This window comes from Oxyura jamaicensis, chromosome 22 (genome assembly GCF_011077185.1).
Source record: "Oxyura jamaicensis isolate SHBP4307 breed ruddy duck chromosome 22, BPBGC_Ojam_1.0, whole genome shotgun sequence".
In the NCBI taxonomy this organism is placed as follows: Eukaryota; Metazoa; Chordata; class Aves; order Anseriformes; family Anatidae; genus Oxyura; species Oxyura jamaicensis.
In genome coordinates, this window is record NC_048914.1 from 133832 (window position 1) to 160502 (window position 26671).

The following is a 26671-nucleotide window of genomic DNA, read 5'->3' on the forward strand; positions in this document are numbered from 1 at the left end:
CCTGTTCCCTTGGTTCCTATCACTAATTACTGATCTTTTGCAATTAGTATATATAACCTGTAGGTGGAAAATTACACAAAGCTTTCAGAACTCATCTGTACATCTTATCCTAAAAATCTCTGCAGCTTTACCCAGTAGCATCTTATTGTCATGAGCCCTCTCACACCAGGCTTGGAACACGTTATCCGTCCCCTCCCCACGCCCAACCTGCTTTGAACAACATGATAGCCATGGCCTGTAAATGAAGGCAGCCGAAATACCATGGGATGCTGTGAAAATATATTCAGATATTTCAAAAAATGCCCAAAGACAATGGCAACTGGCTCAAGGTAGTGGCAAAAATGATTCCCAGTTGGGACCATTGACTGCTAAACCTAGAAATGTTTCGCACCAAGGGCATGGGATCCCTAGGGACGGGGTCATGCAGGGAGTGAGTGGCGGAGTCCATTTGGTGCTTACCTGCGATCCAGATCTGAACCATTTGGGGGAGAATCAGAACGCAAAGCTCCAGGTGGAGGACCTCTTTCCTGGGGGGACATGGAGGTGAAACACTTCCCAGATGAGGAAGGAACCCCACAGAAAGCCACTCCCCCATCCCACCTTGCTACCAGGTCTGGTGGACCTCAGGTAGTAGGAGGGGAGAAAAGCTCCTGGGAAATGCTGATTTTGGGAGTGATCAGAGAACGAGAGGAACCACTAGATTCTGCAAGCAGCAACTTGGGGACAGTAAATTAATTAGCAAGTTAACAATTGCTGACATCGTGATGCAATCTGGTGCCACGCTGGAATAAACTCACCCAGATTTACTCCTTTATTTTATTTTTATTTTATTTTTATTTATTTATTTATTTTTTAAATTCAGTGGCTGGCCAGCTTTGTGCCAGGTCACTTATGCTTTTGGAATGAGGTTGGGCCAAATTGCATGTATCTGCCCTTTTGCAATCTGAATAACGCTGCCACAAGCTCTTTGCCTCTTGCTTTTAGGGGCTCAAAGACCTTCTAAATATTTTTATTTATTTTATTGTTGTATCTCCCTCAGGTTCAGCTCAGGGATGAGATGCAGGAGTCCTGGCTTTTCAGCTACACAGATTTTATTAGCAGCACCAAGAGTGCTGCTAAAGTGTCCCATAAAACCTGCTTTAAATATAGCAAATAACCAACCCTCCCCCTAGCTTCAGCAGGATGAATCCAGGCTGCGTCTGCTTTGTTTATTGGGTTAGTGCACTTGGCAGCTGCACAGGCCCCATTGCTGGGAGTTAGGAAGCAACAATTAGGATGAGAGAGGATCCTGAGATCCCTACTTACGGCTGAGGCAATGGGGACCCCTATTTCGGGGTGCTGGTGGCAGGGGCTCCATGGGGATCTTTATGACTGAGGGAGGTGGGAACTGGGGAAGAAAGTGGAGAGAAGCAGTGAAGGCAGAGAAGGGCTTCACTGGAGGAGCCTGGGCAGGCTCCAAGTCTACCCAGAGCACCTAAAGGTCCAGTCTCTGGGTAAGATTGAGAGTGAGGAGGCTTTGATTTCCCCTTCCCAAATCAACCCACAGCACTTCTGCCAGTGAAAGAGCCTGCAGCAGGAGGTTGCACAGGCTAATGAGGCTTTGTAGCCATACAATGGGTGCCTCATCTATGAGATCTGTGGTCTTTTCATTAATTTTCATTTTTGCCATGATTTTTCAGCTTTCAGGATGCTTTGAGCATCTCCTAGAGCTGCTGGTCCACCCCATAGCATCACTTAAAGCCCCTAAATCAGCCAGTCCTATATACAGAGAAATATCCCCAGAAATCATTCTTCCTGAACCTGGAGGTTTGTTCCAGTGGCACCATTCCCCTCCTAGGTGGGTCCAGCACCCCAGGGTGTCTGTGTTGTTCAGCCCCCTGCTCATTCCACACACACCTCCTCGTCACTGCTGCTGTCCCCTTTGTTGCCTTTTTTCTTCTTCTTCTTGTCATCCTCTTTCTTCTTTTCCTTCTCAGGGATGATGTTGTCAATCCAGGCCAGGTCATGTTGGGAGAAGACAAAATCTAGCAGTCGTCTCACCAGGATCAGGGCTAAAATCTAGGAGGGGAGAGATGCATGTGACCTGTGGAACACCACCATGGGGCCAGCCACACTCGCCAAAATTTGCTTAAATCTCAAAATCTTGTTGATGAGGCTGCAATAATGGGACTGCATGTGGAAATCCAGAAAGTTGTGTGGTTTTTTTGGTCAATAAAGCATGACTGAAAGCAGCTTGGAGGATGCTATTGTGCAGAGCCTTACCATGACAGGGAAGATGATCGCAGCCACGGTGGATTTGAGGATCCAGAGCACAGCCAGGCAGACAATCTGCACCAGAGTGAAGAGGTGGATGCGGCGCAGTGGCACATGCCGAAGGAAGACATAGTCGGGCTGGTGCTTGGCTGGCATGAGGAAGAGCTTGCAGCGGTCCCAAAACTAGAGCAGGACAAAGCCTGCTGTTAGCTATCAGCTCCATTCCCCCCAGTGCAGGCTCCTAGTCACCCAGATAAACCCTCTTTTAGTTCCCCAAATGGGAGTTTGAGGCTTTTTGATGGTTTATGGAGGGATTTGGATATCTGCTATCTCATGCAGCTGGAAATGCTGGACGCATGCAAGTTCAGGGGTCAAAAATCCCCGTTTCTGCCCAGATGTGAAACCCCTTCATGGCCAGAGAGGAGGAGGAGGAGGAGAAGTGCTTACCTGGATGCCATTCAGTGATGCGACGCCCATGTACAGAAAGACGCCATACAGCACTGGCATGGGGATGTACTAGGGACATGGAAAAAACATGACACTTACAACAGAAAAGGTAGCAGCTTACTGTTGGGGATAGGGACAAATGTTGGGGGCCATGCAGGGGAAAAAAAAAAAAAAAAAAAGCCCCAAACATCTGCAGGGCAATGGGGATGTTTTACCTTCAGAACTGGGGCCAGGAAGACGGAAATCCCTGTCAGCACAAATACAATGATGCCTGTCACTCTCTGCTCCCTGGAGTGGAGAGAGAGGCAGCATGAAGCCATGCTGGGTAGACCCACTGCTGCATCTGGATCCCCCACCCCATTCCGAGGAAGAGTGCAGCCAAGCCTTCCTCACCTGACACCCAGGAACTGGGGCTGCTCCCCTGGGGCACTGGTCTCTGTCTCCATTTTCAGGCTGTCAATGTGGGCGATGGAGATGACGGTGGCTGCCACGTACCAGGGCAGCCCCATGAAGGAGCACACAGCCATGAGGATGCCAACCCAGAACAGGTCCAGGTGGTAGCCTGCTGCTTTCTGCAATGTAGTGCCCAGAAGGGTCAAGAGGGGAGATGGGGGGGTGGACACAAAGAGCTTCCTCTATTCACCACGGAGCCCAGCAAGGCAGAGAGTTCCCTCTACAGCACCCTTCAAACCCCAATGCTCTCCCTGAAGAGCCCAGCATCACCACTGTATTACACATTGCTCTCATGAATTATCCTCAGCACCCTACATTACCACAGCACTCACTGCCTCACCTTGAAAAAACCTACACTGCTGCAGTGTCCCCCACATCACCCTGGTACACCCAGAATTGCTGCAGAGCACCCCACATTGCCATAGTACACTCTGCATTGCTCTCATGCACCCTGCATCACCCTGATGCACTCTGCATCACCCTGAAGCAACCTGTATTTCTGCAGAGCAGAATGCAGAGGCACCCCATTCTGCCCTGATATAATCTACATTACCCTGTGGCACCCTGCATCATCACAGTGCACCCACATCACACCTACATTACTCTCATGTATACTGCATCATCCTTGTGCACCCTGCGCTGGTGCATCCTGCATAGTCGTGATGCACCCTGCATTGTTCTGCATTGCTGCAGTGCACCCCACATCACCCTGGTACACCCTATCTATAATGCCATCGTGCACCCCACATGCCACATAGTGCAGCCTGCATCCCCCTATATTGCTCTGGTGCACCTCACGTTGCCCTGGTGAATCCTGCATATCCTGCAGTACATCCTGCATCACTCTGGTGCAGCCCAGTAACTACAACATTCAGTGAGTTTATCTCCCTGGAGGCTTTGTCACCCCAAAAATGCAGCTTTCAAAGAATAGGAATAGCCCCTTCTTTGCATAGTATGCCAAGCTGGAGTGAATACCCCTGGCCCTGTGGCAGCACCAGATCTGCACTCCAAAAGCAGGTGCATGCAAAGATGCACCTGCTGCCTGAAATGATGCTGTAAACCTGAGTGTGAGGTGAGTCCTGGCTCACCCGTAACTTGTGCTCCTTCCTGTTGACGATGACGGCTGTGATCTGCTGGTCCATGAAGATGAGGATGGTAACGAGGAGGGCAGGCAGCGCGCTTGCAAGGTATACCCACCATGGGTTCTTCCCGAAGGGAAACACGAACCACCCTCGGTCCACACGAGTGGGCTGTGGGTAGAGACGAGTTTGCATGCTGCAGCCAAACACAGGTCAGGGATGGGGAGGAAACCCAATCCCTGAAATTTCAGGAAGCCCCACTTCACCCCAAATTCCATCCCTTCTGAGCATCAACTTAACCCATGTTCATCCCTTCACCCCATCGACACACATCTGGACCCCAACCACCCCAGCAGCCATGTGCCTCAGCCCCCCATTTTCCCCAGATGCTCATCTGGACTGAACTCTTCCCACAAGGACTCCCCATGTCATGACAGTCATATCCCAGGTTGGGGAAGAGATGTTTTCAGCAACACCTCCAGAAAGGGATTTATTGCTTTTTACCTTAAAGTCAGTAGGCACTTGGAGCTTTGGGGTGTTCAGTCCGAAAAGCACATCCAGCCCCACAAACATTAGTATGGACATAAAGATAGAGAAATCACTAATAAGCTTACGCAGCTGCCAGGAGTGAGAGATAGGAAGAAAAGAGAAAGGGGGGAAAATAGAAAGAAAGGAAAGGAAAGGAAGAAAAGTAACAGAGTTAGAATATTCCTCCAGAAAAGGCAAAGCAGTGTTTCAGAAGGATACCAGACACCACATTTTCCCCCAAAAGGGAGAAGGGAACTCAATTTTCCCCTAAACAGTTGAGGATCTGGAAGAGAGTGCAGTGGAGAGGCAAGGCCCCTCCCAGTGTGGCCAAACCTTGATGATACTGGGAATATGCAGCTTTGGGGTGTCCAGTCCGAAACAGGCATCCACACCACAGAACAGCAGGATGGAGAAGACATTGGAAAAATCAGCAATGAAGGCCCTGACCTGGAGGTAGATGGGAAATGGGGGTGGAAAGGGTGGTTAATGGGATGGAGGTATTTGCTTCTGCATCTGCATATTTCCCCTCGGCTTTCCAGCTCTGTACACAGGTGGACATAACTCACAAAAAGCATTTTTTTTCCCTTTGCATTGCACTGTGATAGTTTACACAGAATGCAAGAGATAAAGCAGTGTCTCAGTGTTCAGATAGGACTACCTAATTGATATTAACATCTCCTTTTCCAGCAAATCACCTTACTGAAAATAGAAATATGGATTTATTTTCCCATAGCTTCTTGCATCCAGGAATGAGACCAGCAGCTCCCTTTTTTCCTACCTTTGGAAAAAAAATGGGGCAAGATCCTGCAGAGCTGGTGCTTTTCTTACCTTGGTGGGGAAGTAGCGGCTGAATTTGAATTTCTTCAGGGTCAGTGTCATGGAGTAGGTGCCAAAGAAGAGGATGAAGGACATGAGGGCCAGGTCAGGCACAAATTTACAGGATTTCCCCACTAAGCTGCCACCATACTTGAGACACTCCTTCTTACTCAGCTGAGTCCAATCCAGAGCTGTTAGGTTAATAGTATTGTACTGGGGAGAACCCCCCCCCCCCCCCCCAAAAAAAAAAAAAAAAAAAAAAAAAAAAAAAAAAAAAGCAAAATTAGCATGTTAAGCAATTGCAGCATGCAAGGAGAAGGGGGCTTCAGTGTGCTGCTGCAGCTGGGAGCCACTCCAGCCCTGTAATCATGGGAAAACCCCAGAGCTGCTAATAATTTGGGCAGAAAGGTGGGGATTTGGTGCTGCTGAGCCAAACCATGAACCCAAATTAATGCAAAGCCTGCATTTCCCCAGAATTAACTCCAAGGCAGCATACACCATTCCCTGGGTGCAACAGTCCCTTGGATGAGCTCCCCTGCTCCCATATCCCAAACTTCCCCACAGAGCAAGCAAACCCACTTACCAGAGAAATGTTAGTGGTGTTTGGTGCTACTGGAGCTGAAGCATCGAACAATGTCATGTTGGCTGCAGAAAAGAAGTGTGTTATAAGATTCTTGGCTAACATAGAGGTTTCTACATTAAAAATGTCCAGGCTTCATCCAGAGAAGAACAGCTGAGCCTTGCTGAGCCCAGATTGGGTGGTCTAAAAGCAAACGTGGGGCTGAGCACATCCTCTGTCATCTATGCAGGTGTCAGTGCCCAGGAACAAACCAGGATGTGGGAAGCAAAATCTTGTTTCTAACCCCTCAGCAACTTCTCCATGATTAATCCCATGCACACCCTCCAGAGCTGGCACAATCCAGAGATGCACTGGTGGACAGCACATCTTCCCCTTTGGCTGCTTAACCCTCTGGGCTGGCGAGTGCCAGCAATATTTTGGGGAGCTTCCTAGTGTGGGAAGCCACTGGCAAGTGGGGCTGAGCACTCCAGCTTGTGCTGCCACCCATCTTTTCAAACCAAAAAGGTGGAAGGGGGAAGAAGACTGAAAAAGTAGCCTGTCATTTTTGGAGAGTCAGCACCCTATAACACCCAACTTGGTGGTGGTGGCGGTTGCTTTTTTTTTTTTTTCTTCATTATTTTTTTGGGCGGTATTTTGATTTCTTACTGCAAAACAACCAGTAAAAATAAACCCACTGGGTTTTCCTCTCTAGATCCAGAACCTTTTCCTCTGGTGCAAAGAGCGGTTCCACTTGGATCTTCAGGTGATGCAGCTCCGCGGCTTTGGGAACACCCATGCTCCTTGTGGGTGACCTAAGCAGAGTCCGGGACTGCTATGCCACCCCAGTCCCTCTGGTCCATCCTCTTTCTGCAGCCACGTGCAGATTTTGGCAACCTGCCACCTCCTTCCCCAGCGCAGAGAATTAATGAAGGAGAAGCAATTGCTGGGTTAGAAGCTGGGAACCTGGAGCTGCTAAAACCAAGCTCGAGGAAATGGTGTTGACAAACTCAGGCTTCTTTACAGCATTAAAAGCATTTTTTTCATAACCTTTTGATATTCCAGAAACTAGAAAATTTGTGATTTCTACAACCCAAAGATAGTATAGCATTGGAAGTAACTTAGAAGAGAACCTGTAAAGGCGTTGGATAAACCCTTCTATTGGAGCAGAGAGAAAAGTAAAATGCATGATAAAAATAACAACAAAACCTCAATAGGTACAAGTACCAAATGTTACAACAGTTTTAATATTTAGAAGGCGATACTCACTTGAAATTGAAATCAGCCCAAATTGATGTTTGCAGCAGAGACAAATATGGTACAAATCAGTTATAATAATCAAAAATCAGAACTATTAAAAAAAAAAAAAAAAGGAAATTAAAAAAAAAAAGGATGTAGGGGAGAATAAACACAACTTCTCAATATCTAGAGGAATGGAAAAGCTAGCATGAACAACACTGCTTTGGTTTCCAGAGCAGCAAGGCTGAGGAACCAGGGCCGGGTTGCCAAGAAGCTGAAGGTTTCAGGGTGCAAATGTCTCTCAGCACCCAGGCTCATCTCCTTGCCACCACTGGGGTTTGCTCTTGGTTGAGGCCAGGCTGGGGGCTCTGGAAGGCTGGGATGTTTCAGCCCTGGGGATTGCATCGGGGATGTTTCAGCCCTGGGGGTTGCAACCTGGGGTAAGCTTTTCTGCTGACCAGAGTTGGGAAGGTTTGGGTTTGGAAAGGATGATGTTGTATCCAGGTGCTTCCTTCCCACTGCCTGTGGGGCTTCAAAACCCAGTGTGATTGGTTCCTTCAGGACATGGTTGATAAACAGGAATTGAGGAAAAACAACAACAACAACAACAACAAAAATCACACACACACAAAATCAAAACAAGTAAGAGACTGAATGTTATTTCCATCATGGCATGTAAGACAGTTGCAGTGACAGATGTATTAGAGATAGGCAACATAGTCTTGGTTGCTTTTATTTCTTCCCTGTCATAGTTCTCTGCCTCCTCCATCTGCAGTTCCCCAAATTGTTATCATTTACACTTTTTAAATAAATTCAGCTCATATGAAAGAAGGTGGTCACTGGCATTAGCCCAAAACTGAAGGTCATTGTTCCCTTCCAGGCAGCAGTAGGAGCATCTGAGCTGTGATGTGTATCGAGGCTCTTCAGGCATATCTAGCCAAGAGCAAAAAAGCAGTGGTGGCAAAAAAGCAGTGGTTTCAGGGCAACTCTGAATTACAGCCCTCTTCAATTGAGCCACCATCAGAAATGGCTATATCTGGAAAATGCATTGTATTGCTTCCCCCAGAGGACAGCCTGCTTTAATAAGGGATTACAACTTTTTCCTCTTTTGCCCATAGAAGAAATTGGGTCAAAACCAGGGGAGCTGTCAAAAGACTGTCTTCACAGAACCTTGTGGTCTCTCCTTTTTGAAAAGAAGAAAGAAGAAAAAAAAAAGGAGGAAAAAAAAAGAAAAAACAGTCCAGGGAAGTTTCCACACCCAACTGGAATATTCTGGGCATCCTGGACACTAGAGAGGACAAAATCCCTCCTCTGTATTTTCTGGAGAATAAGTTTCCATTGCTTGCTGGGTGGAGTTAATGATCTTAAAAATTTTCCTTTCTTCTTTCCTTTTTATTCATCCAAGTCCGGTTGCTTCAGGCTGATGTTTTGGCTCTCCAGCACTGTTAACTGCATCCCAGCAAGCACTGACATGCTTGGCTGCAGGGGATGAGGTTCTATTTCCATAATCTTGCCCCAAATCACCCTCAGAGGAGGAAGATGTCTCTGCCCCATGCCAACTGGGTAGCTGACTCCTTCAACATCTTTGGCCAATGATCCAGCAGGTTCTACCTGCAGTGGATCTGCTAGTGGCCCCCCCCCCCCCCTCCCCCCACCATCCCCATCCAATGCTGAGAAAGATTTGTACTCACCTTGGTCAGGAGCAACACACTCGCACTTGTACATGGTCACATAGTCTGGCTTGAAGTCTGAATTGATGGGGTAATACTTAAAGGCTCCTATCATCTTCTTGATGGCATCATAGATGAAGATGAAGCTGATGAGGGTGGAGAAGCCTTCCTCTGTGAAACGTGTGATGTACTTTATAATGAAGCTGGCATCAGTGGCCACCAGGATAAGGCACTGTAGAGCAGAGTGCAAGCCGATCCAGAGGCGAAACTCCATGTAGTCGATGCCGTTGCCTCTGAAAGCAGGCACAAAGCAATAGGGGTCCTATGAGAGTGCACGATGGGCTGAGGGTCATCCCTTGTCCAGGTACAAATGGATCGTGCCCCCCCTGGCATTATCCAGCACCTACTTGCTGAAGTCAAAGAGCAGCTTCTCGAATATGAGGATGGGGCCGGTGCTGCTGAGGATAATGAGTGGCTGCCCAGCGAAGAGACAAAACATGGAGCCCGCCATTGCTGTGCCAAGGAAGCTCTCCATGACACCCTGGGGACAGATCAAACCCAGGTTTATGGTGGTGCTGTGCCAGGTTACATCCCCATGGTCACCCCAGATGGAGATGAGAATGAAGGACCTCTGCTTAGACCCATATAGGGTAGTTTGGGATCGTGTTCCTTTGCTCCTGGTATTGCTGTTGAGATGGGTTTTCCCATCCTCTAAGTATTCAAGGCCAGCCAGTCCCATTTGTGAATGAATTTCCATCCCTAGCACTGAAAATTGACATGGCACAATGGGGGCAGAACCCATCCCAGCACATCCCTGCTTTCCATCACCAGTCCAAAGCGACCCTGTCCTTGGACTTGACCTGGTAGTTGTCCGTAGCATCTCCAAGCAAGCCCCCGAATGTGATGGCATTGGTGATGCAGCCCAGGTAGATGAACAAAATGGCAGAGATGGACTGGATATGAAAACCTTCATAGAAGTCACTTGGGAACCAGGGCAGCTTCCTTTTGATATCCAAATAGAGGCCACCACAAAACCTGTGGAGACACAGCCAAGGACACTATGCATATGCCCTCAACCAAAATATGTACAGCACTGCACAGAAGACAGTGCCCGTAAGGAGTTCAATTCTCTCTGCCCCAGGAGAACATGGGGTGAACCAGCAGGAGATGCTGATGGGTGCCAACTTCCTCCGAGGTTTTTTGGGAGTCTGGGTGATGCTCACCTGCCAGTCCATGCAAGCTCTTCCCCGATTTCATGCACTTCAGGCATCTCCCCATCATCACTGCCTCCGCCGCCACTCCCAGCACCTGCCACACCAGCTGTGCCATTCATCTGCCCCACTTCGTTCAGTGAGAAAACTGATTTCCTGTGGAAAAGAGTGGACAGAATTGGCTGCCACCTGCCTTGTCATGCCTGTCTCTGATATGGGGCTGAGGAAAGGACCAAGGCCATGGTGCAGCTCACCACCTGCACTACGGCTTGAGTTCTGGGGGCAAATTTGGAAAGATAAAGAGCTGGATTTTCTCAGCCCAGAATGGTGAGGGCTGGGGGTAATGCAGATTATGTGGAGTGGAAATGGGTCCTAAGTGATATTGGGGATATCACTCTCATTGGGTGATACTGCAGAAAAAGCAGCATTTCTGGAAAATCTGCGGAGAATATATCTAGGGATGAGTGCAAGCAAAGCAGCTGTCTTCCTCCAGCATCTTCAAATGGAAAAGACAGGGATGGCCACAGGGTTGGGACCGGTCCCATGCTACCACTCACCTCTTCTCAGCTGAGGGCACTTTTTTTGGTGGCTCAATCCTAATGCTGGGGTCCCACTCGCCAGGGGGCAGAACAATGACTTCATCCAGAAATTCATCTATGCCGGCAATCAGGTCTTCTCTGTCCCGGGCTTTGTAGGCAACATCGCTGAAGAGCTGGGGGGTCAAGAGATGTGTCAGCTTGGGGGTGGTATCCTGCACATATGCTGCACATTTGCACATTATTGTGGGCCTTTAAAGCTCATTCATTTGGGCAAAAGGATGATTTTTTTTTTTTTTCTCAGCTCTGAGCAAGGGAGGCTCCCAGTGAGGGTCAGGTTTTGCATCTACTCACATCATCCACCATGAGGGTTGCAATGGCTCTGCCAATCTCGTTGTAGGATTTGGCTTTTCCTGCAGGGCCCAGGAGAATAAAGAGGAATCTGGGAGAGGAGTGGGACCATGTTGGTAACCTTGCACCACCAGGACCCATGTTGCAAGACCAGCTCCAGACCCAAAGGAATTGGGCTCACCTGGTGGGGACGGGCACCTCTGTCACCCCTCCTAGCATTGTTGCCTGGAGGAGCCGCACGAAAGCCACAAAGGGTTTCTCTAGGAATTCCACTTCTCCTACCAGCACATTGGAGGCCTCTGCATCCTTGGGGATCTTCTTGATGAACTTGTTCTTCAGCTGTTGGGGAAGATGAAGTGGGGAAGGGAATGTTTGCTGAAATCTGGCTTTTCCCCCTTTTCCACACCCTGACTACAAGAGCTAAAGCTGTAGTATCAAGTGCAGACTGCAGACTTCAACCTCGTGCTCTCTGATGTTCCTGGGATCTCTCAGGGAATTCGAGAGCCATATCCATGAATAAAACAGTGAGAATTTGTAAACCTGAATTTATTCCTTATTCAAAACCACCACTACACCTAAGATTAACTCGAAAGCACACATATTCTGGGCTCCCCAATGCAAGCATGCAACTTGATGGTTTGCAAAAGGTGTTTTGCTGCACTGGGATCTAAGCAAGGAAAGCCCATGGCAATCCCCAGCCTGTCCCTGAAGAAAATCTGAGCCAAAAATACCGATCCTGGAGCAAGCCAGCAGCATACCTTTAAGCCTGTTTGCAGGCCTGCTGCCCCAGGCACCCTGAAGGCCCTATATAATGCCTAAACACCACTTGGTACTGTGTATGGGTGGCTTAAGCTAATGTTTCTGTAGCTTATTTCCCCACATCCCATTCTTAGAGCAGATAATGCAAGTAGGAAACCTCGATCATGGATTTATTCTCCTGGTCTCTTCTCCCCTGCAGCTCTTTCATTACTAGTCTAAAATGGTTCTATACAAACCCAGGCAGGGTGTTATTATAATCTATATGCCAGCATGAGGGGAGGCATGTGAGTTGGGCAGCAGGCTCTCCCTCTCTAATCCTTTAAACCCAAATGGAAAAAAAATAATAGTAATAAAATAACTCCTCCAACGCAGCTTGGAATAAGCAAGAGCAGGAGTTAACAGTGACCAATAAGCTTTGTGTAACACTGAACAAGTCCCTTTGTAGCATTAAACCCAGCATTCTTCAGTACTAAATTCTTTACATATTTTGTGATTAACCCTCTGTATCCCATTGCTGGAGGCTGATATTTGGGGTTAGTTACCAGGCAATTTGCTTTCTTTATAGCAGCATTAATTTAGAAAGGTGCTCTGGAAACCTTCTGCCTGTGTGTTGCCTCCCGTGTATTGTGGCATCCCTGTCCTGCACCTCCCAGCCATTGTGCTCACTGCCTGGGTTTGGGGATGTGCCACCTGCTGGATGGCAATGGGCAAGTGAAGCAGACAGAAGGGACATGCTCCCTTTCAACACACAATGACATATTTCAAAGCCAGCCTCAAAGGGTGATACCAAGCTTGGAGATGTTACCATTTCTTGGGACCCATGAAGGGAGCATGAGCCCCAGAGCATCATGCTCCGACAATCGAAGAATATATGAATTTCCATTCAGTGAGGATGTCCCTGAGGGCAAGGCAAACACTTATACCATACTGCCCGTTTCAAATCTATGCCAGAACCTTCTTTCCCTACTGTCTGCATTTGCTATTTAGCTCCTGACTGCCAGATTTCAGGCAGTACCCCTTGAGAAGGGGTAATAAATAGAAACAAATAGAAATAGAGCAAAAGCCCACATAATAGAAATAATATAGAAACAAATAAATAGAAACAAATATAAATAGAATAAATAGAAATAGAAATAGAAATAGAAATAGAAATAGAAACAAATAGAAACAGAGCAAAAGCCCACATAACACATCAACAGATCCCAGCTAAACAGCCTCGATGCCAGGAGGGGGCCAGGACACCTTGTAAAAGAATGACACAAAAACTTGCTAATATATTGCATCACCAAGCAGAGATCTGTCTGTAAACTGCCCAGGGCAGCCCGACTAACCTCTTTCCCAGCTCTCTTGTGCAAAACAAACCAATGGGAAAAGGTCCCTACAGACTGTCAGCTAAGGTTTGCATGAAGAAACCCACATCTATCTTATTGCAACAAAGGAAAAACTGAAAACTGCCTCTTTATTAACAGATTGTTTTCTTAAGAGCTGTATTCCTGTTTGCAAACTCAAGTGCTGGTTGGGTTTTCCCCCAAGCAAGCTGTTTGTACCCAGCAGTGGTGCTGAGCCAAGATTCTTTTAAGATCTCTGCACTCTGTCAAACACATTTCCTATCCTATTGGTGGATTTTAAATGCCTGTTCTGTACCCCAAGGATCATAGAATCATAGAATCATTTAGGTTGGGAAGGACACTTAAGTTCATCAAGTCCAACCATCACCTAAGACTCCAAGTCTACCAATAAACCATGTCCCTTGGTGCCATGTCCACACGTCTCTGAAATGCCTCCAGAGATGACAACCCCACCACTTCCCTGGGAAGCCTGTTCCAATGCCCAACCACTCCTTCCATGTAGAAATTCTTCCTGACATCTAAACTTCCCCTGGTGCAACCTGAGGTCAGATCTCAGCTGTATCAGCATCTTTGCAGATTCTTAATTCTGTGTTCATCTTGCAGGCCCCAGCTCAAGCACAGGTATTGACCTGGAGGTGCTGGTCAAAGGCCAAGGGCATCCTTGCCTGCCTCAGAAATAGTATGGCCAATGGATGAGGCAAGTGCTTGGTCCTCTGTGCAGAGCACCGAGATCGCACCTTGAGTGCAGTGTTTTGGGACTCTCACTACAAGAGAGACATTATGTTGCTGAAATGCATTCAGAGAAGAGCAACAGAGGTTGTGAAGGGATTGGAAAACAAGTTGTATGAGGAGCAGATGAAGGAATGAGGGCTTTTTAGTCTGGAGCAGAGGAGGCTGAGGGGACACTTCAGCGCTCTCTCCAACTATTTGAAAGGAGATTGTGGTGATGTGTGTCAGTCTCTTTTCTCAGGTGAAAAGTGATAGGATGTGAGGCAACAGCCTCACGTTGCCAGGGAAGATTTAGATTAGATGTCAGGAAGAATTTCCTGATGGTTAAGCCCAGGGAATTGGTGGAGTCCCCATCCCTGCAGGTATTTAAGAGATGTGCGGACGTGGCCCTAAGACACATGGTTTAGTGATGGGACTCAGTAGGACAGACTGATGGTTGTACTTGATGATCTTGAAGGTTTTTCCAACCTAGATGATTCTATGATCTTATGATTATTTCTGGGACAGCTTCCTGAAGAATTAACAAGGATCAGTATGTGTATTAGTTTCATTAATTAGGAATTTGTGTGTGGTTATTGACTGAGTGAAACTGCACAAGGCTCACATGGACCTTAACTATTACTGTTACTGAGTCTCTAACACATCATGGTGCATTTGCAAACAGGTCCATAGCAGCCAGTTGTGTTGGAGATTCTCCTCACTGCATCATACAAATGATTTGGGGATTATTATTACCTGGTCGGTGCTTGGTGTGTCTGAGATATCATTCATGCTTCGACTTTGTGCATGGCCTGATGGAGACAAGAGGAGGGGGTTGGGGGTGAGAAAACCACTCTGTGGTATGCAGCTGAATTTCAGACCCTTATGCAAGAAGAAAGTGGTGCAGGAGGACTTCCATGCAAATAAAACATTATTTAGTATAGCTGGGCTTGAAAGCTAGGTGCAGTAAGATAAAAGCCCAATAATAAGAGCTCTTCTAATATTAGTCACCCTGTGGCTGCACAGAACACATCTCATTCACGGCCACAGAGGGGAGGTGTGGTGTGATCTGCTTGCAATCACCCTATGTCACACTGCAACTCAATTTTTTCTCCTACTTCTTTTAGGATTGTTCCAGCCTCCCTGCTGCCCACCCTGGCTTACGCAGGCGGCCGTAGCTTGTGTTCTGCCGCATCCTCAGGTCCTCAGTGGAGCGGTGGAAGGTTGTGCTGGCAGCTGGGCTCCGGACAGGGCTGCGGTCTGGAAAAAAGAGAGTCTAGAGGAGATGTGGGTACCACAGGGAGCTGCTGGCTGAGTGATGCCAAAGGCAAGTGGCCAGGCTGAAAATCATCTGCCTGGTGCTGATGTGATCTTTCCAGTACTTATATACACGCAGTTTGCTTTTGCCTCCACTCTCATCACTTTTATCCCACATAATAACAGTTTTTCCACTAGCAAAAAATACGCTTTCCTGCCTTAACCCATGTCTTTTTTCTGCAGAGGCTTCATGCAAGGAGCCTGTACCATACCATACCCCATCAACGCTCTCTTTGAGGCTATAAAAAGGTTCAGAAGGGCAAATTCTGTTTCTTAGTCAGACCCAACACTTTATTTTGCTTTTTAGACCCTTAATTGTACAAAGAAACCAGAACTTGAAATTTGCCATGAACTTCATTATATTTACATTAGCCACTACCAAGCTTCACGTAAACATTTCTTCTCCCTAAGCTGGTTATGATTCCCATTTTTATTCTCAGATGCTTTAACTGAATTAGTTAGATATAGAGGCTCTACTTTTTTTCCATGCATATTCTGTGGTGGACCCAGAATTTTCTCAGGAAACCTCCTGTATTCTCAGAGTGTTTTCTTTGGGGAAAACCATCCGGACCATGTTTTGCTCTGCAACTCTGAAATACCAGCTGCAACCACAGCATCCATCCCCATTTTCTTCACAACTCAATATTAAAGCTGCTATAAACGAAGATAAAATGCTGGCAGAAGAAACATGAAGGAGTCCTCTGCTGTGCCAACAGCCATCTTTTTAACTTTTTAACTTTGGTGGTACTCCCTGACAGCTTGAAGCAATGCCATCATTTCAGTGACGCACTAGAAACAAATGAAAGATTCCCTTATTTTCCATATCTACAGGGAATAATCACAAAAAAATCCAAGTTATTATCCATTTTGAGAGCTTCTGGGCAAATATTAGCTCAAATATCTAGTCCTCAGACATGGATAATGGCTACTTTGAAACCTGGAGATGCCCATGGGGTGGGAATATTGTTTATTGACAGTTTCTTCTACGTGCACTTAGGGCTTGGGTGCTGCTATTTGTGTCTGCCTGGGGGGCAACTGAAGCCTGGCAAATCTTGGGCTCCACCAAATGACCTCCATTTAAATAGTTGCTGTGTCCCAAACAGACAGGTTTCTACCTTTCCTTCTCCTGAGACTGACTGTCCCCTGGCCTTGCTAACTGAAGACTCAAGGATGCAACTAGGTACGAGTTGGACACCAAGCACTCACTCGTGTTAGAGGAGACAGACTTGCCGATGTCAGCCAAGGACCTATGGATTGGCTTCTTGGTTTGGTGACGGTGCTTCCTGAGGAGCACATAGCTTATCTTTTCCCGCAGCTCAGGTTTGAGCAGACCATCCTCAATCTGCTTCTCAATGATGTCGTCTGAAAGCACCAAATGAGGGAGACAGTCACCCCATTGAAAAAATCTTCCCCCCTCCCAGAAATCTAGGGATGTCAACACTTATTGGACCAATGTAATGGCTCTCAACACCCATTTTCATGTATTCCATTGCAAGTCACTGATATTCCCTGGCTTGTACCTATGATCTGGGGTAAAGAGTAGCCATCTAGGTCCAGGAGCACTGTTCCTGTCTGTAGACATGTCCGCAGCTCAAACAGGCTGTGCAAAGACAATGTGGACACATGGGGTTTGCTCCACCTTTCCCCGCCTTCCTCAACCTTTTCTTCAAACTTTATCCACCTGAAATGACAGTAGCAGCCATCAGAACAGACATGGAGGTGAACTGTTGTATGAGAAGTAGAAGAGAATTGCATTTCATGCACACATACAGTGTTTACTTTCTGCAGGCAGCTTTACAGGCCTGAATTAACTTATTAACTCATCCACTCATCCTGCAAATTTTTTGCATATTATTCAGGATGGGAAAGGAGAAATTAAGTAACATAATCAGACAAGGTGTCACTTGCACAGTTGCAGAACAGAGCAAAATCACTTGTCTCCACCTCTGTGCTCAACCCTGCAGTTTTGACACTCCAGATTGGTCCAGCAAGACTTGGGAGGTTTTCCCATGGGGATGACCTTGCCTTGCCCGGGATCTGTACTTGCATGGACCAGACAGACCTTCTTCATCTCTGTGCACACAGGGATGTAAAAACCCAGTGCATTGCAACTATTTTTATAATGTCTCAGCAATGTTCAAACTTCAATACAGGCAATTCATTTCCGTGGGGGGAGAAGAGAGGGACTGCAAGCTCTTGTACCTTGGAAATAAGCCCTTCTGCCTTCATTCCTTAATTTTGCAAACCAAAGATTTCAGAGCAAATCTGGGAGCAGTGGCTGACTCCTCGCAGCAATAAGTGAGATGTCAGCCAGGGGAGGAAAGCTTGGGGAGGAAAGGAGGTTTGCAGTCTCCACGGATTAGTCTTGGCAGGGCTTAACATTGGAACTTTTAACTGGTACAACTTGGATTTAGACTCCTGCCGCTGCAGATGGCACAAAGAGGATGCAGGAGGAGAAGGGCTTTTGGAAATCTCTGATGGCTCACGAAAGCTGCAGGATGAGGAGGGGAGACCTTAAGATTGCAACAGCTGCAGGGTGTGTATTAAAATGTTGTTGCAAGGAGAAAATGCAAGGTGTCTCTATTAAAAAACAAACAAACAAAAAACACAAAATACCACCTGGGAGTGTCACGAACAGCATATGCAAAGGACATAATCAAGAGTATTCAAAAATACAAAGTTTGGCCCCAGTGCCATAGTTCCAAATATCCCCACTCCTATTTCTTTGCAGAAATCCCTCCTCCAGCCTTTCAAACAACTCAGCTTTTATTGGGAGGAAATTCAAGCTTTTCTCGGGCCCAGCCATAGTACCTGCTAAGCTCTGGTGTTGCTCACCCAAAGCCGATTAAGTCAGTTTTCATTTTCTTTTGCCCCATTTTCCTGATAAAAATGGGTAGGCATGCACATGGGGTGGCAGCTTGATGATGAGAGCTCCTCTTGACAGCGTGTGAGACTTGAGGCATATCTCCAGAGGGAGACATGGGATCGGCACCTTGTAATGCCTTTTCAAAACTCTGCCTCCCTGCTGTGCTCAGCTTCTTTATTTCCTGCCTGGGGACTAAATCCCACCACTGGTTTTAGCCACAGGTAGCATTCCAAACACCAAGGAGCTGCCCTTCCACAGCTCAGGAGGTTAAACCTCTCCTTGGTGGAAAGCGGAAATCTGGCAATCAAGAAACCTCCGTCCTACTGTGAGGAATTTGTAAACCTGCATGCCAAACCCTTCCTGATGAAAAACCCAGTATAAGTGCTGATTTTTTGCACCTCTGAGTTTTTTTGGGGAGCATGGTGAGGTGTTTATCTAAAAAAGTCACGCAAAACCAGGGGGAAAAATGCTTCTCTTCTCAGTATGCTAGAGAGGAGTCATCATCCCATTGATCACCCTTTCAAAATTCCCACTCAGCTCAGACTTCATTATCAATCAAATCGTCCCTGCAATGCTGCCTTTTGAGCAGACATACTTAGGATGCTAGGGCAAAAAAAAAAAGGTTTTGAGTAAAATGTTGAAGATATCAACCAGTTATTGAGGAGTGGGGCAGCTCTAGTAAACCTGCCCCAAAATCCCTGTGCAAAGAGATAATGGGATACTGGAGGAAAGGATGAGTGGAGAGGGGTGTGACAGCCAGGAGGGAAATATACTGGTGCATCTAGGAATGGGAAAAGCCCCAGCTCTGGGGTTGATACAGCCCAGGGAGATGTGGGAGAAGATGGGAAATCTTCCTCCTCTTCTCCTCTTCAGCAAAGACCCACAAAAGAGTGGCCATGTTCTCTTAATTTCTGTAATTTGGGCAGGGCAAAAAGCCAAAAGGATTGAAGCTAATGTCATTAAAACGATGATTATCCACCAACCCTTTGCAAAGGGCAATGTTTCCACCTAGGAAATTTGGGGTGGGGGATCTCTGGCTGGTGCATTTTTGATCCGAAGAATTGCTCCTCTCACCTGGCTGACTCTTTCCATTCCATCTCCTCACCATCATGCTGCAGTGTGTCCATCTCTGTGAAGAGTGTTGGGTTGGGAGGCTCATCATCATCACCCAGGATGTAGCGGAGGCGTTCGGCAGCTGGTGACACTGATGGAGAGGAAAAGATTTGCTGAGATGCCCCATGTCAGCCCCATGCAGGAAGCCCCCAGTGAGAAAAGGAGATTTTCATGGTTATTTAGGATGCTAGGGTAACACCCCCGCGAAAAAGGAAAAAAAAAAAAAAAAAGGTGTTGATCAAAACTTTGAAGGTGCCAACCAGCTATTGAGGAGTATGGAAACTCGAAGTAATCCTGCCCAAAAATCCCTGTGCAAAGCAATACCAGTTTCTGGAAGAAAGGATGAATGGGGAGGGGTTGTAGCAGCCAGGAAGAGAATATGTAGGTGCCAGCTGTGAATCAGGAATTCAACCACCACTACATGCAATACAATCAAATTCTCCTCACAGGAGTATTTTGCACTCCACTTCTGTGGAATCTCCCACATTCTTCCCACCCACGGAGCTTATCTTTGCCAAATCAGAGTTGCCTGCTGTCATCAACAAAATCCATGTTTGACATTACACTTGCACTGTATCATCATGCATGAGTGTGCCCAGTGCTTTCACTCTGCATCCCAGTAACCCTCTTCAAGGGAAATGATACAAATTTATGATTTCTACAGTAAAATCCACCTTTTTGCCACAAACACCAGGCTAGGCTGGGTAGGCCTCCTGTGTGCTGTATGAAGCTGAGCTACATAACATCAACTGCAAATCTCCACAGCTCAGAACATTTTCAGTTGTGATAGGAAAAGATTCTGTCCCTTTGAAGTGTACAGCCTGAGCAGGTACAGGGTGGCCAGGACCGCTCCCTCCCTTCTGTCCAGCTGCCCAGTTATTCAGACAATAAGTTAATCAGCCCTACTCCAGGCTCCATGGAAATTGTGTATTTTTAATAAAGTCTTGGGTCTTAGCCCTCACCTAATACAACAGGAGTTAATCCAGCTATGAAAATGTCTTTGTTAGCAGAATCCTCCTGTTCTCAGACCCATGAATATGAAAGTCGGGTAATATGGTACACAAGGAAGCAACTAACTAAGTTGCCATGTGCGATCAGAGGAAAAGCTTGAGTTACTGCTGGAGCATTGCCTTGTCCTGCCATCAAATCAGCTGAAGCCCAAGCCATGGCGCAGGGAAAGAATAGGATGTCCCTTGCACTCCAGCTGAGCCTGCTTAACTGCTTAAGCACTTTAAGCCACACTACCAGGTCTAAAGCCCTGTTGTCAAGTCCTTGTACTTCCATATTTTGATTTTTAATATTCCTGTTAATTTTAGAGATGGGCTACATGCTTGTACAGCTTCAGACTCTTTACCCTCAGCGCTGTTGAAGTAAGGGGGGGGGGGGGGGGTAAAATTGGTGCAATAGTAGCAACAGCCTGACTTCACACTGCCTGCAACTTGGCCTTGCAAAATTTAAATTCACAGCAAACCTTAAATTCTCTGCAAATGCACTGAGTTGGACCACAGCAAAAGGAGTGTTGGAAATGCCCTTCTCAGGTTGCATCTCCAGATGAGTTGCGAAAAGGGGATTTGCAATTTTCCAGGAGCAGGTCTGAGCTGGGCATAGTTTAGCCAATTGTCACCTGATCATGACTTTGTGATTTTGCTGCACCTAACTGCCCAAATTCCCACCATGTGCTGAAGACAGGGTCCCTCCTGCTTCTACCTGTTGGAGGATTCCCCTATGACTCATTTCAGGGTGTTGGGGCTGTGATGTGTTGTAGCTGCAGGAAATCACAATAGACAAAGAGGAGTTTATTATTATTATTATTATTATTATTATTGCTTTTTTGATTGTTTGTTTTCCCCCATTCTCCCCCAGCTGAAAGAATAAGCTCATCTCTTGATATACAACGTGTGGTCCTCTTTGGTATGCTGGCAGATCAGTTTGCATAGACCTGCTGAGCCTCCTGGCTGCTCACTGACCCAGACAAAGAGCTGTATGCTAAACCAACAACACTGGGGCTGTGCTGTGCCATAAGGGCTGGCAAAAAATCTTTTGATTTATTCACCTGGAGGGCCCATTTATGGCTGGGAAATTGCCATTGCGTTGCAGTTTTTTTCTCCTTCTGGAAACCTGATCTAGCCATGAAATTAATCCTGGAAAGCACCAGATTTTCACTGGGTAGGATATATTGGATAGTGGCATCTTTTTGGAGGATGTGAAAATGCCAGGGAGCTGCTGTTTGGGTTTATCCCATTTTGCCACTGTTTTCTCCGAGATTGCTGCTGGTCTTTTTGGTAGAATCACCTGAGGATGGCTACTTGCTGGAGGCCATGGCTGGCATTTGGGAAGCACAAGAGTAAAACTGCTGCAGAGACACACAAAAGCCTCTGAGACACCTACAAACAGCACCTATTTCTCACAAGACATTGTTCAAAGAGGAAAGGGTGAACATAATAGATCCACACCTCCCTTAAACAATTTTCATGATGGGAAAATGCTCACAGATGCTCTTCTGATTTATACCCATCAAACCTCTCCAGGCTGCAATGATTTAAGCCAGAGTGGATCTGATTCAAGCCCACACTGTAGGAATTATACATGCAGAAGAGTTTATATTTCCATGGCTAATTGGACAGGACAGACCAGTTGCACTGATTTATGCCTACACTGATTTGAGGTTCAGAGAGCCCTTCACACCCCAAGTTTGATTAATCAGTGGAGCCTCAGCTCCACTGTTTTTACAAACCAAAAATGGTTTGTAATTGTTTTGGTTTGTTTTTACAAACCAAAAATCCCACTCTGGTTTTGGGACTCACTGAGAGGCACAATAAAAAGATGAAATGTCATCCCATGGGGGAAGGGGGTGCATGGTGCTGCCAGCAGTTTGCAGCACGGCTTGGCAACAGTACCATGCAGCTCCCTTTGCAAACACTGCTTATCACTATAGCACATTAACCATCTGTTGTTGTGGTCCTTCTGAATCCATGACAGCCTTTTAATGGCTCAGCATGGTCCTCCCCCCCCAAAAAAAAGAGACTGGAGTGCACATTCTATGGGATTCAATGCTCTGTTCCCATTCATTTCAATAAATCAGGTGCCCCAGGGTCTGGGAGACTTTTCTCCTAAATAGTGCTTGTGTTGCTTCCTTGGTGCTGGGGTGCAGTAGATGGTGATACAGATCCCCCCTGTTCTATCTTTGAGGTGAACTTTGCCCCAGCATTGGAGCTTGGTGCCCCCAGGATCATTCATCCTGGCTATCCAGCCAGCATCACGAGCACTTGAACCAGCCCTGTGCTGGCTCCCATGTTGCTTTTGCCAAGGAGAAGCAAAGCTGAAAAAAAATGGAGGCTTTCCTCCCCCTCCCACTCCCTCTACTGTGGCTATGAAGGAGAAATAACACGCGGCACTGGCTCCTACCTGGAATTGTTTCCATTTTTTCCCCCATTTCTTCCCGGCGAAACAAACCTTCACTGCACGGCACAAAACCCCCCAAACTTCCTCCTTTATCCACTCAAGCTTGTTAAACTCCCAGGCTTAAGGAGCAGATTATAGAGAATATAAAGCACTTTCCTCTCCCTTTAGCTCTTATGACGGGAAGTTACCAAATCAAGCGAGATGCGTTCAGGAGAGGTGAGCACTTGGGGGCATGTGTGGCAGCGGGATGGAGCAAGAAAGGGGAGGGAGGAGAGATGAGAGAAATCCAAGGACAGATTTGGGTTTTGGTTTGAGGAGTTTTTTTTGTTTGTTTTTTTTTTCCCCATCTTGTGTGAAGTGGGAAAACAACTTGCAGCATTTCCTCTGAGCTCAGAGAGTTTTGGGGGGTTGGGGTGGTGTGTGTGTGTGGTGAGGGTGGTGATGAAACACCCAAATAAGGCACAGTGGCAGCTCTTCTAGGAAAAAGCAGGGCTGCTGAAGAGGTAAGATTTTCTGGGGTGTTTCTCCTCCATAAAATGACTTTGCACTGCAAATCAACCCACTGTGTTATATCCCGGTGGCACTTACTGAATGCTGAAAGGAGGGAATGTGGTCCTGCTGGTGAAACCACAGCGTGCCACCACCTAAGCTGTGATCAAAGCCCACTGCAAACAAAAAGCTTGACCCCATGAAAAAAATTGGAAAACCTTTTCCCTCTCTATGGAAAAGCAAAGCCAAGACCCTGCCCGCAAAGCTGAGCCATGAGTGCAGTGTGGTTGATTTGACATAAAACCAAACACAAATTTCTATAGGGGAGTGGAAAAAAAAATCAAGAGATCAACAGCTGTTTTGCTGTGCAAAAATATTAATCTTTGCTAAGGAGACTTAATGAGACTGGGTAAAGCCCTAGGCAATAGCCTACTGGGAACAAAGTGTGATGCCTGAGATGTACCTTCACCTCCAAGACTTCACTGTATCACTCCATTGACAACCTCTTTTTAGCCTATCCATCACATAAGCAACCCCAAATGCTGTTTCACACACTGTGCACAGCTCTCAGAGACATCCATGGAGAAAAGTAAGCCTGGAAAGCACCAGAAAAAGCAATGCTGAAAGCAAAAGCCATACAGGCAATGTGGCTGTGTGCAGGAGCTGATTTAACCCCAGTTTAAATCAAATTGTGCTGCAAAACCCCATCTGCTTTTTTGGGAAACCCGAGGGCAACTCACTGGTCCTGCTGGCATTGTCATTGCCACTCTCGTAGCAGCCGTGGCCACCGTCATCAGTGTCGGAGCGCTCCTGCTGCTCATAGTGCCGCTCGCTCTCACTCGCTCTGTCCCGGCTGGAGGCAGATCGCCGCCGGCGCCGTTTCCTTCGGTAGCCCCGGGGCACTGGCACCCCAATATAGATGGAGTGATAATCTGGGGTGAGGGGATAAACTTTAGAGAGCAGATCTGAGCATTTCTAACTTTCAAACAAAAGCCAGGGAGATATTTGCCTCCTTCCCAACAGGGTCAAAAGACCTTGTTTTACCCACAGGAGCTTTTTTCATGTTGTGCAGCCCTGAATTCCAGGAGCTCTGATGCACTGATGTCAGAAAGACCCTGCAGGCATATAACAGGATATTATGCTGCCATTTTGGGGATCCTAATTTCTTCACTCACCTTCTTCATCATCGTATCTCCTCCTTGAGCTGCTGAGACCCCTCTCGGTCAGCCCATCCTCATCCTCCAGCATGGTCCTGTTGCTTGCTGAGAGCTGAATGGTGGGGTCAAGGCAGAGAAAAGAGGGAGGTGATTTTAATGGGTGCTGGGCTGGTGAAAAGACTCTTTGCTCACCTGCTGGATGTTCCCTGCTATGGGAAACCCTTGTGTGTGTCCCCAGCTAACGCAGAGACCTTCCTGGGAGAATGAGAACATGCTGGGGACTCTCCACCACCTCTTGCAGTGCACTCATCTCACCTTGCCCACCTGTAGCAGCTGGCTCAGACTTGCCTCACTCTGTGCCATCACTGCACCTCCACTCTCCCCACAGTTCAGAAAATTTGGATAAAATTTACCTGTCTCCTGCTGTCAATGCAGGGCAATGTCTCCTGCTGCTTGTAGGAAGGCTCAAGTGGTTATTAGATAGATTTGCCAGTATGATTATGGAAACTCACTCAGCTAACAGAGCTGTTGTGATGGGGCTGTGTGCTGGGAGTAGGGGAGACCTGCACAGCTAATAGAGGTTTTGCAGAAGCACTTTGTTTTTTTTCCCTCTTGTTCTAAATGCAGCCTGATTTTTCACTACTCACATCCCCATTTCATCTTCCCCATGTGAGTTTATTTGGATTTTGCCACAGTCACTAATTAATCTCCTGATTATCTGACCTCCAGTGATTGCCTTTCACACTTGACTTGGATGGGAGAACGGTTACTATTAATGGCAGCCTGGTCGATGCCTCCCAAAGTCACTTTGAAAGCAGTCAGAGAGCCAGTCTTTTTGCATCCCTTGTTTCAACTGCTTGCATTCATGGTAATATCATATCATTACCCATCTACTGTAAGGAAACAGAATCTCAATTCAAGCCAAGTTAGAAATAAAAAGCAAACTGTGTGCACCTAAATAGTTGGGAGAGTCCACAACTGGCCAGGTCTGTTCTGCTTGGGTTGCTAAATTATTGACTCATTTTCCCTCAAGGCAGAGACCATCTTGAGACCAATCTGAGCTCCAGCCTAGACCCAGTTGCTATCTGAAGACATCCCTTGATCTAACAGATTTGGGATTTTTGACCCAACAATTCTTCTTCAGATGTAGGAAGCAATTTATTTTATGGGCAAACACCTGTAGATGGACAACCATGCTGCAGACCTGTCTACTTTAAGGGATAACGCACATCAGTGGTGAGCCTTGGCTTCCTGGGTATTCCCAGGAATATTCTGCTAATTCTGGGGTTCAGGAGGCTGCTGATGGAAAGAAAAAACAGCATAACACCTACCCAGCTGCAGGCATAAATAATTTTGCTCTAAAATTGACCTGGCACCTTCTAGTAGATGAAGTGTATTGAACCCAACAAAAAAATTCCCAAGGGTATCGATGTTGGCATAGCTTCCAAGATACTGCAAAAATGGATGGGGATACACAATTCTCCAGTTGGGTTTACATTTGTAATAGATATGGTTTTTCTACAACCCAAGTTAGCCATCAAGAGCTCTACTGCAGAAGAGCTGTAAAAAATAGCAGAAAAAATAATCAATTTCCTGATAAAAACATACTTTGTTAGATCCACTGATAAATGGAAGGTCCTGACTGATTATGGCTGATGTATTCAAGTCATACCTTGGGATTTTTTTCCTCTAATTTTTTACTTAGAAAGTTTTCTTTTTCACCAAGCTCTTGCATATAAACACAAGCATGACACAGACAAAAACTGTTTGAAAATGTGACTTTAAGTGCAATGAAAATAAGGGGAGAAAAAGAAGAGCACTATAATTTTTGCCAATTAAATCCCACTACCCCTGCCAGCTTTCAATCTCACAAAAGCAAACTTTAAAAAATAAACTTACCTTTAGAAACCACAGAAACACTCAGAAATTGGAGGACCGGGCTGTGTGGCTGCGCTCTGTGGAATAAAGTTGTAGGTGCTGGTGGGTGCAGGAGCCCAGACTGCCTTGAGAGAAAACTGCTTTTGCAAACATCGTATTGATGCCTACTGCCAACAGCTCTGTAGCTCCCAGGTTAAAATGTATTTTGGGCAATGCTGATTGACTTTCAGAACAGAAAAGCATCATGGGATGTAAATAGACCTTCAGAGGGGATATGACATTCATGCCAGTTGAAGGCCTAGTCATATGCAGTGATGGTCTCTAGAAATCAAACCATGCACAAATATTTAAGATTTAAATCCCTAACTTCCATGAACTGTCTCTTCTGTGTTTGTTGCTCTTTTCTTTTCTTTTCTTTTCTTTTCTTTTCTTTTCTTTTCTTTTCTTTTCTTTTCTTTTCTTTTCTTTTCTTTTCTTTTCTTTTCTTTTCTTTT

General features: G+C 46.4%; 1 protein-coding gene across 1 annotated transcript in view; it reads right to left on the reverse strand.

Moving 5' to 3' along the window:
• SLC4A5 (solute carrier family 4 member 5) overlaps positions 1-26671 on the reverse strand; it is an 88335-nt gene that overhangs the window by 2787 nt on the left and 58877 nt on the right. The window contains exons 7-31 of the mRNA XM_035345004.1: positions 24318-24411; positions 23883-24074; positions 19213-19342; positions 16793-16953; positions 16479-16634; positions 15120-15215; positions 14712-14767; positions 11321-11478; positions 11143-11230; positions 10810-10964; positions 10265-10408; positions 9902-10076; positions 9449-9582; positions 9063-9334; positions 6160-6221; positions 5589-5789; positions 5094-5207; positions 4737-4850; positions 4242-4403; positions 3094-3272; positions 2916-2988; positions 2701-2769; positions 2263-2436; positions 1897-2058; positions 460-527 (exon numbers count right to left, since the gene is read on the reverse strand). Coding sequence (XP_035200895.1) covers positions 460-527; positions 1897-2058; positions 2263-2436; positions 2701-2769; positions 2916-2988; positions 3094-3272; positions 4242-4403; positions 4737-4850; positions 5094-5207; positions 5589-5789; positions 6160-6221; positions 9063-9334; positions 9449-9582; positions 9902-10076; positions 10265-10408; positions 10810-10964; positions 11143-11230; positions 11321-11478; positions 14712-14767; positions 15120-15215; positions 16479-16634; positions 16793-16953; positions 19213-19342; positions 23883-24074; positions 24318-24411 — 3389 coding nt within the window. The remainder of the gene's footprint in view (positions 1-459; positions 528-1896; positions 2059-2262; positions 2437-2700; positions 2770-2915; positions 2989-3093; positions 3273-4241; positions 4404-4736; positions 4851-5093; positions 5208-5588; positions 5790-6159; positions 6222-9062; positions 9335-9448; positions 9583-9901; positions 10077-10264; positions 10409-10809; positions 10965-11142; positions 11231-11320; positions 11479-14711; positions 14768-15119; positions 15216-16478; positions 16635-16792; positions 16954-19212; positions 19343-23882; positions 24075-24317; positions 24412-26671) is intronic.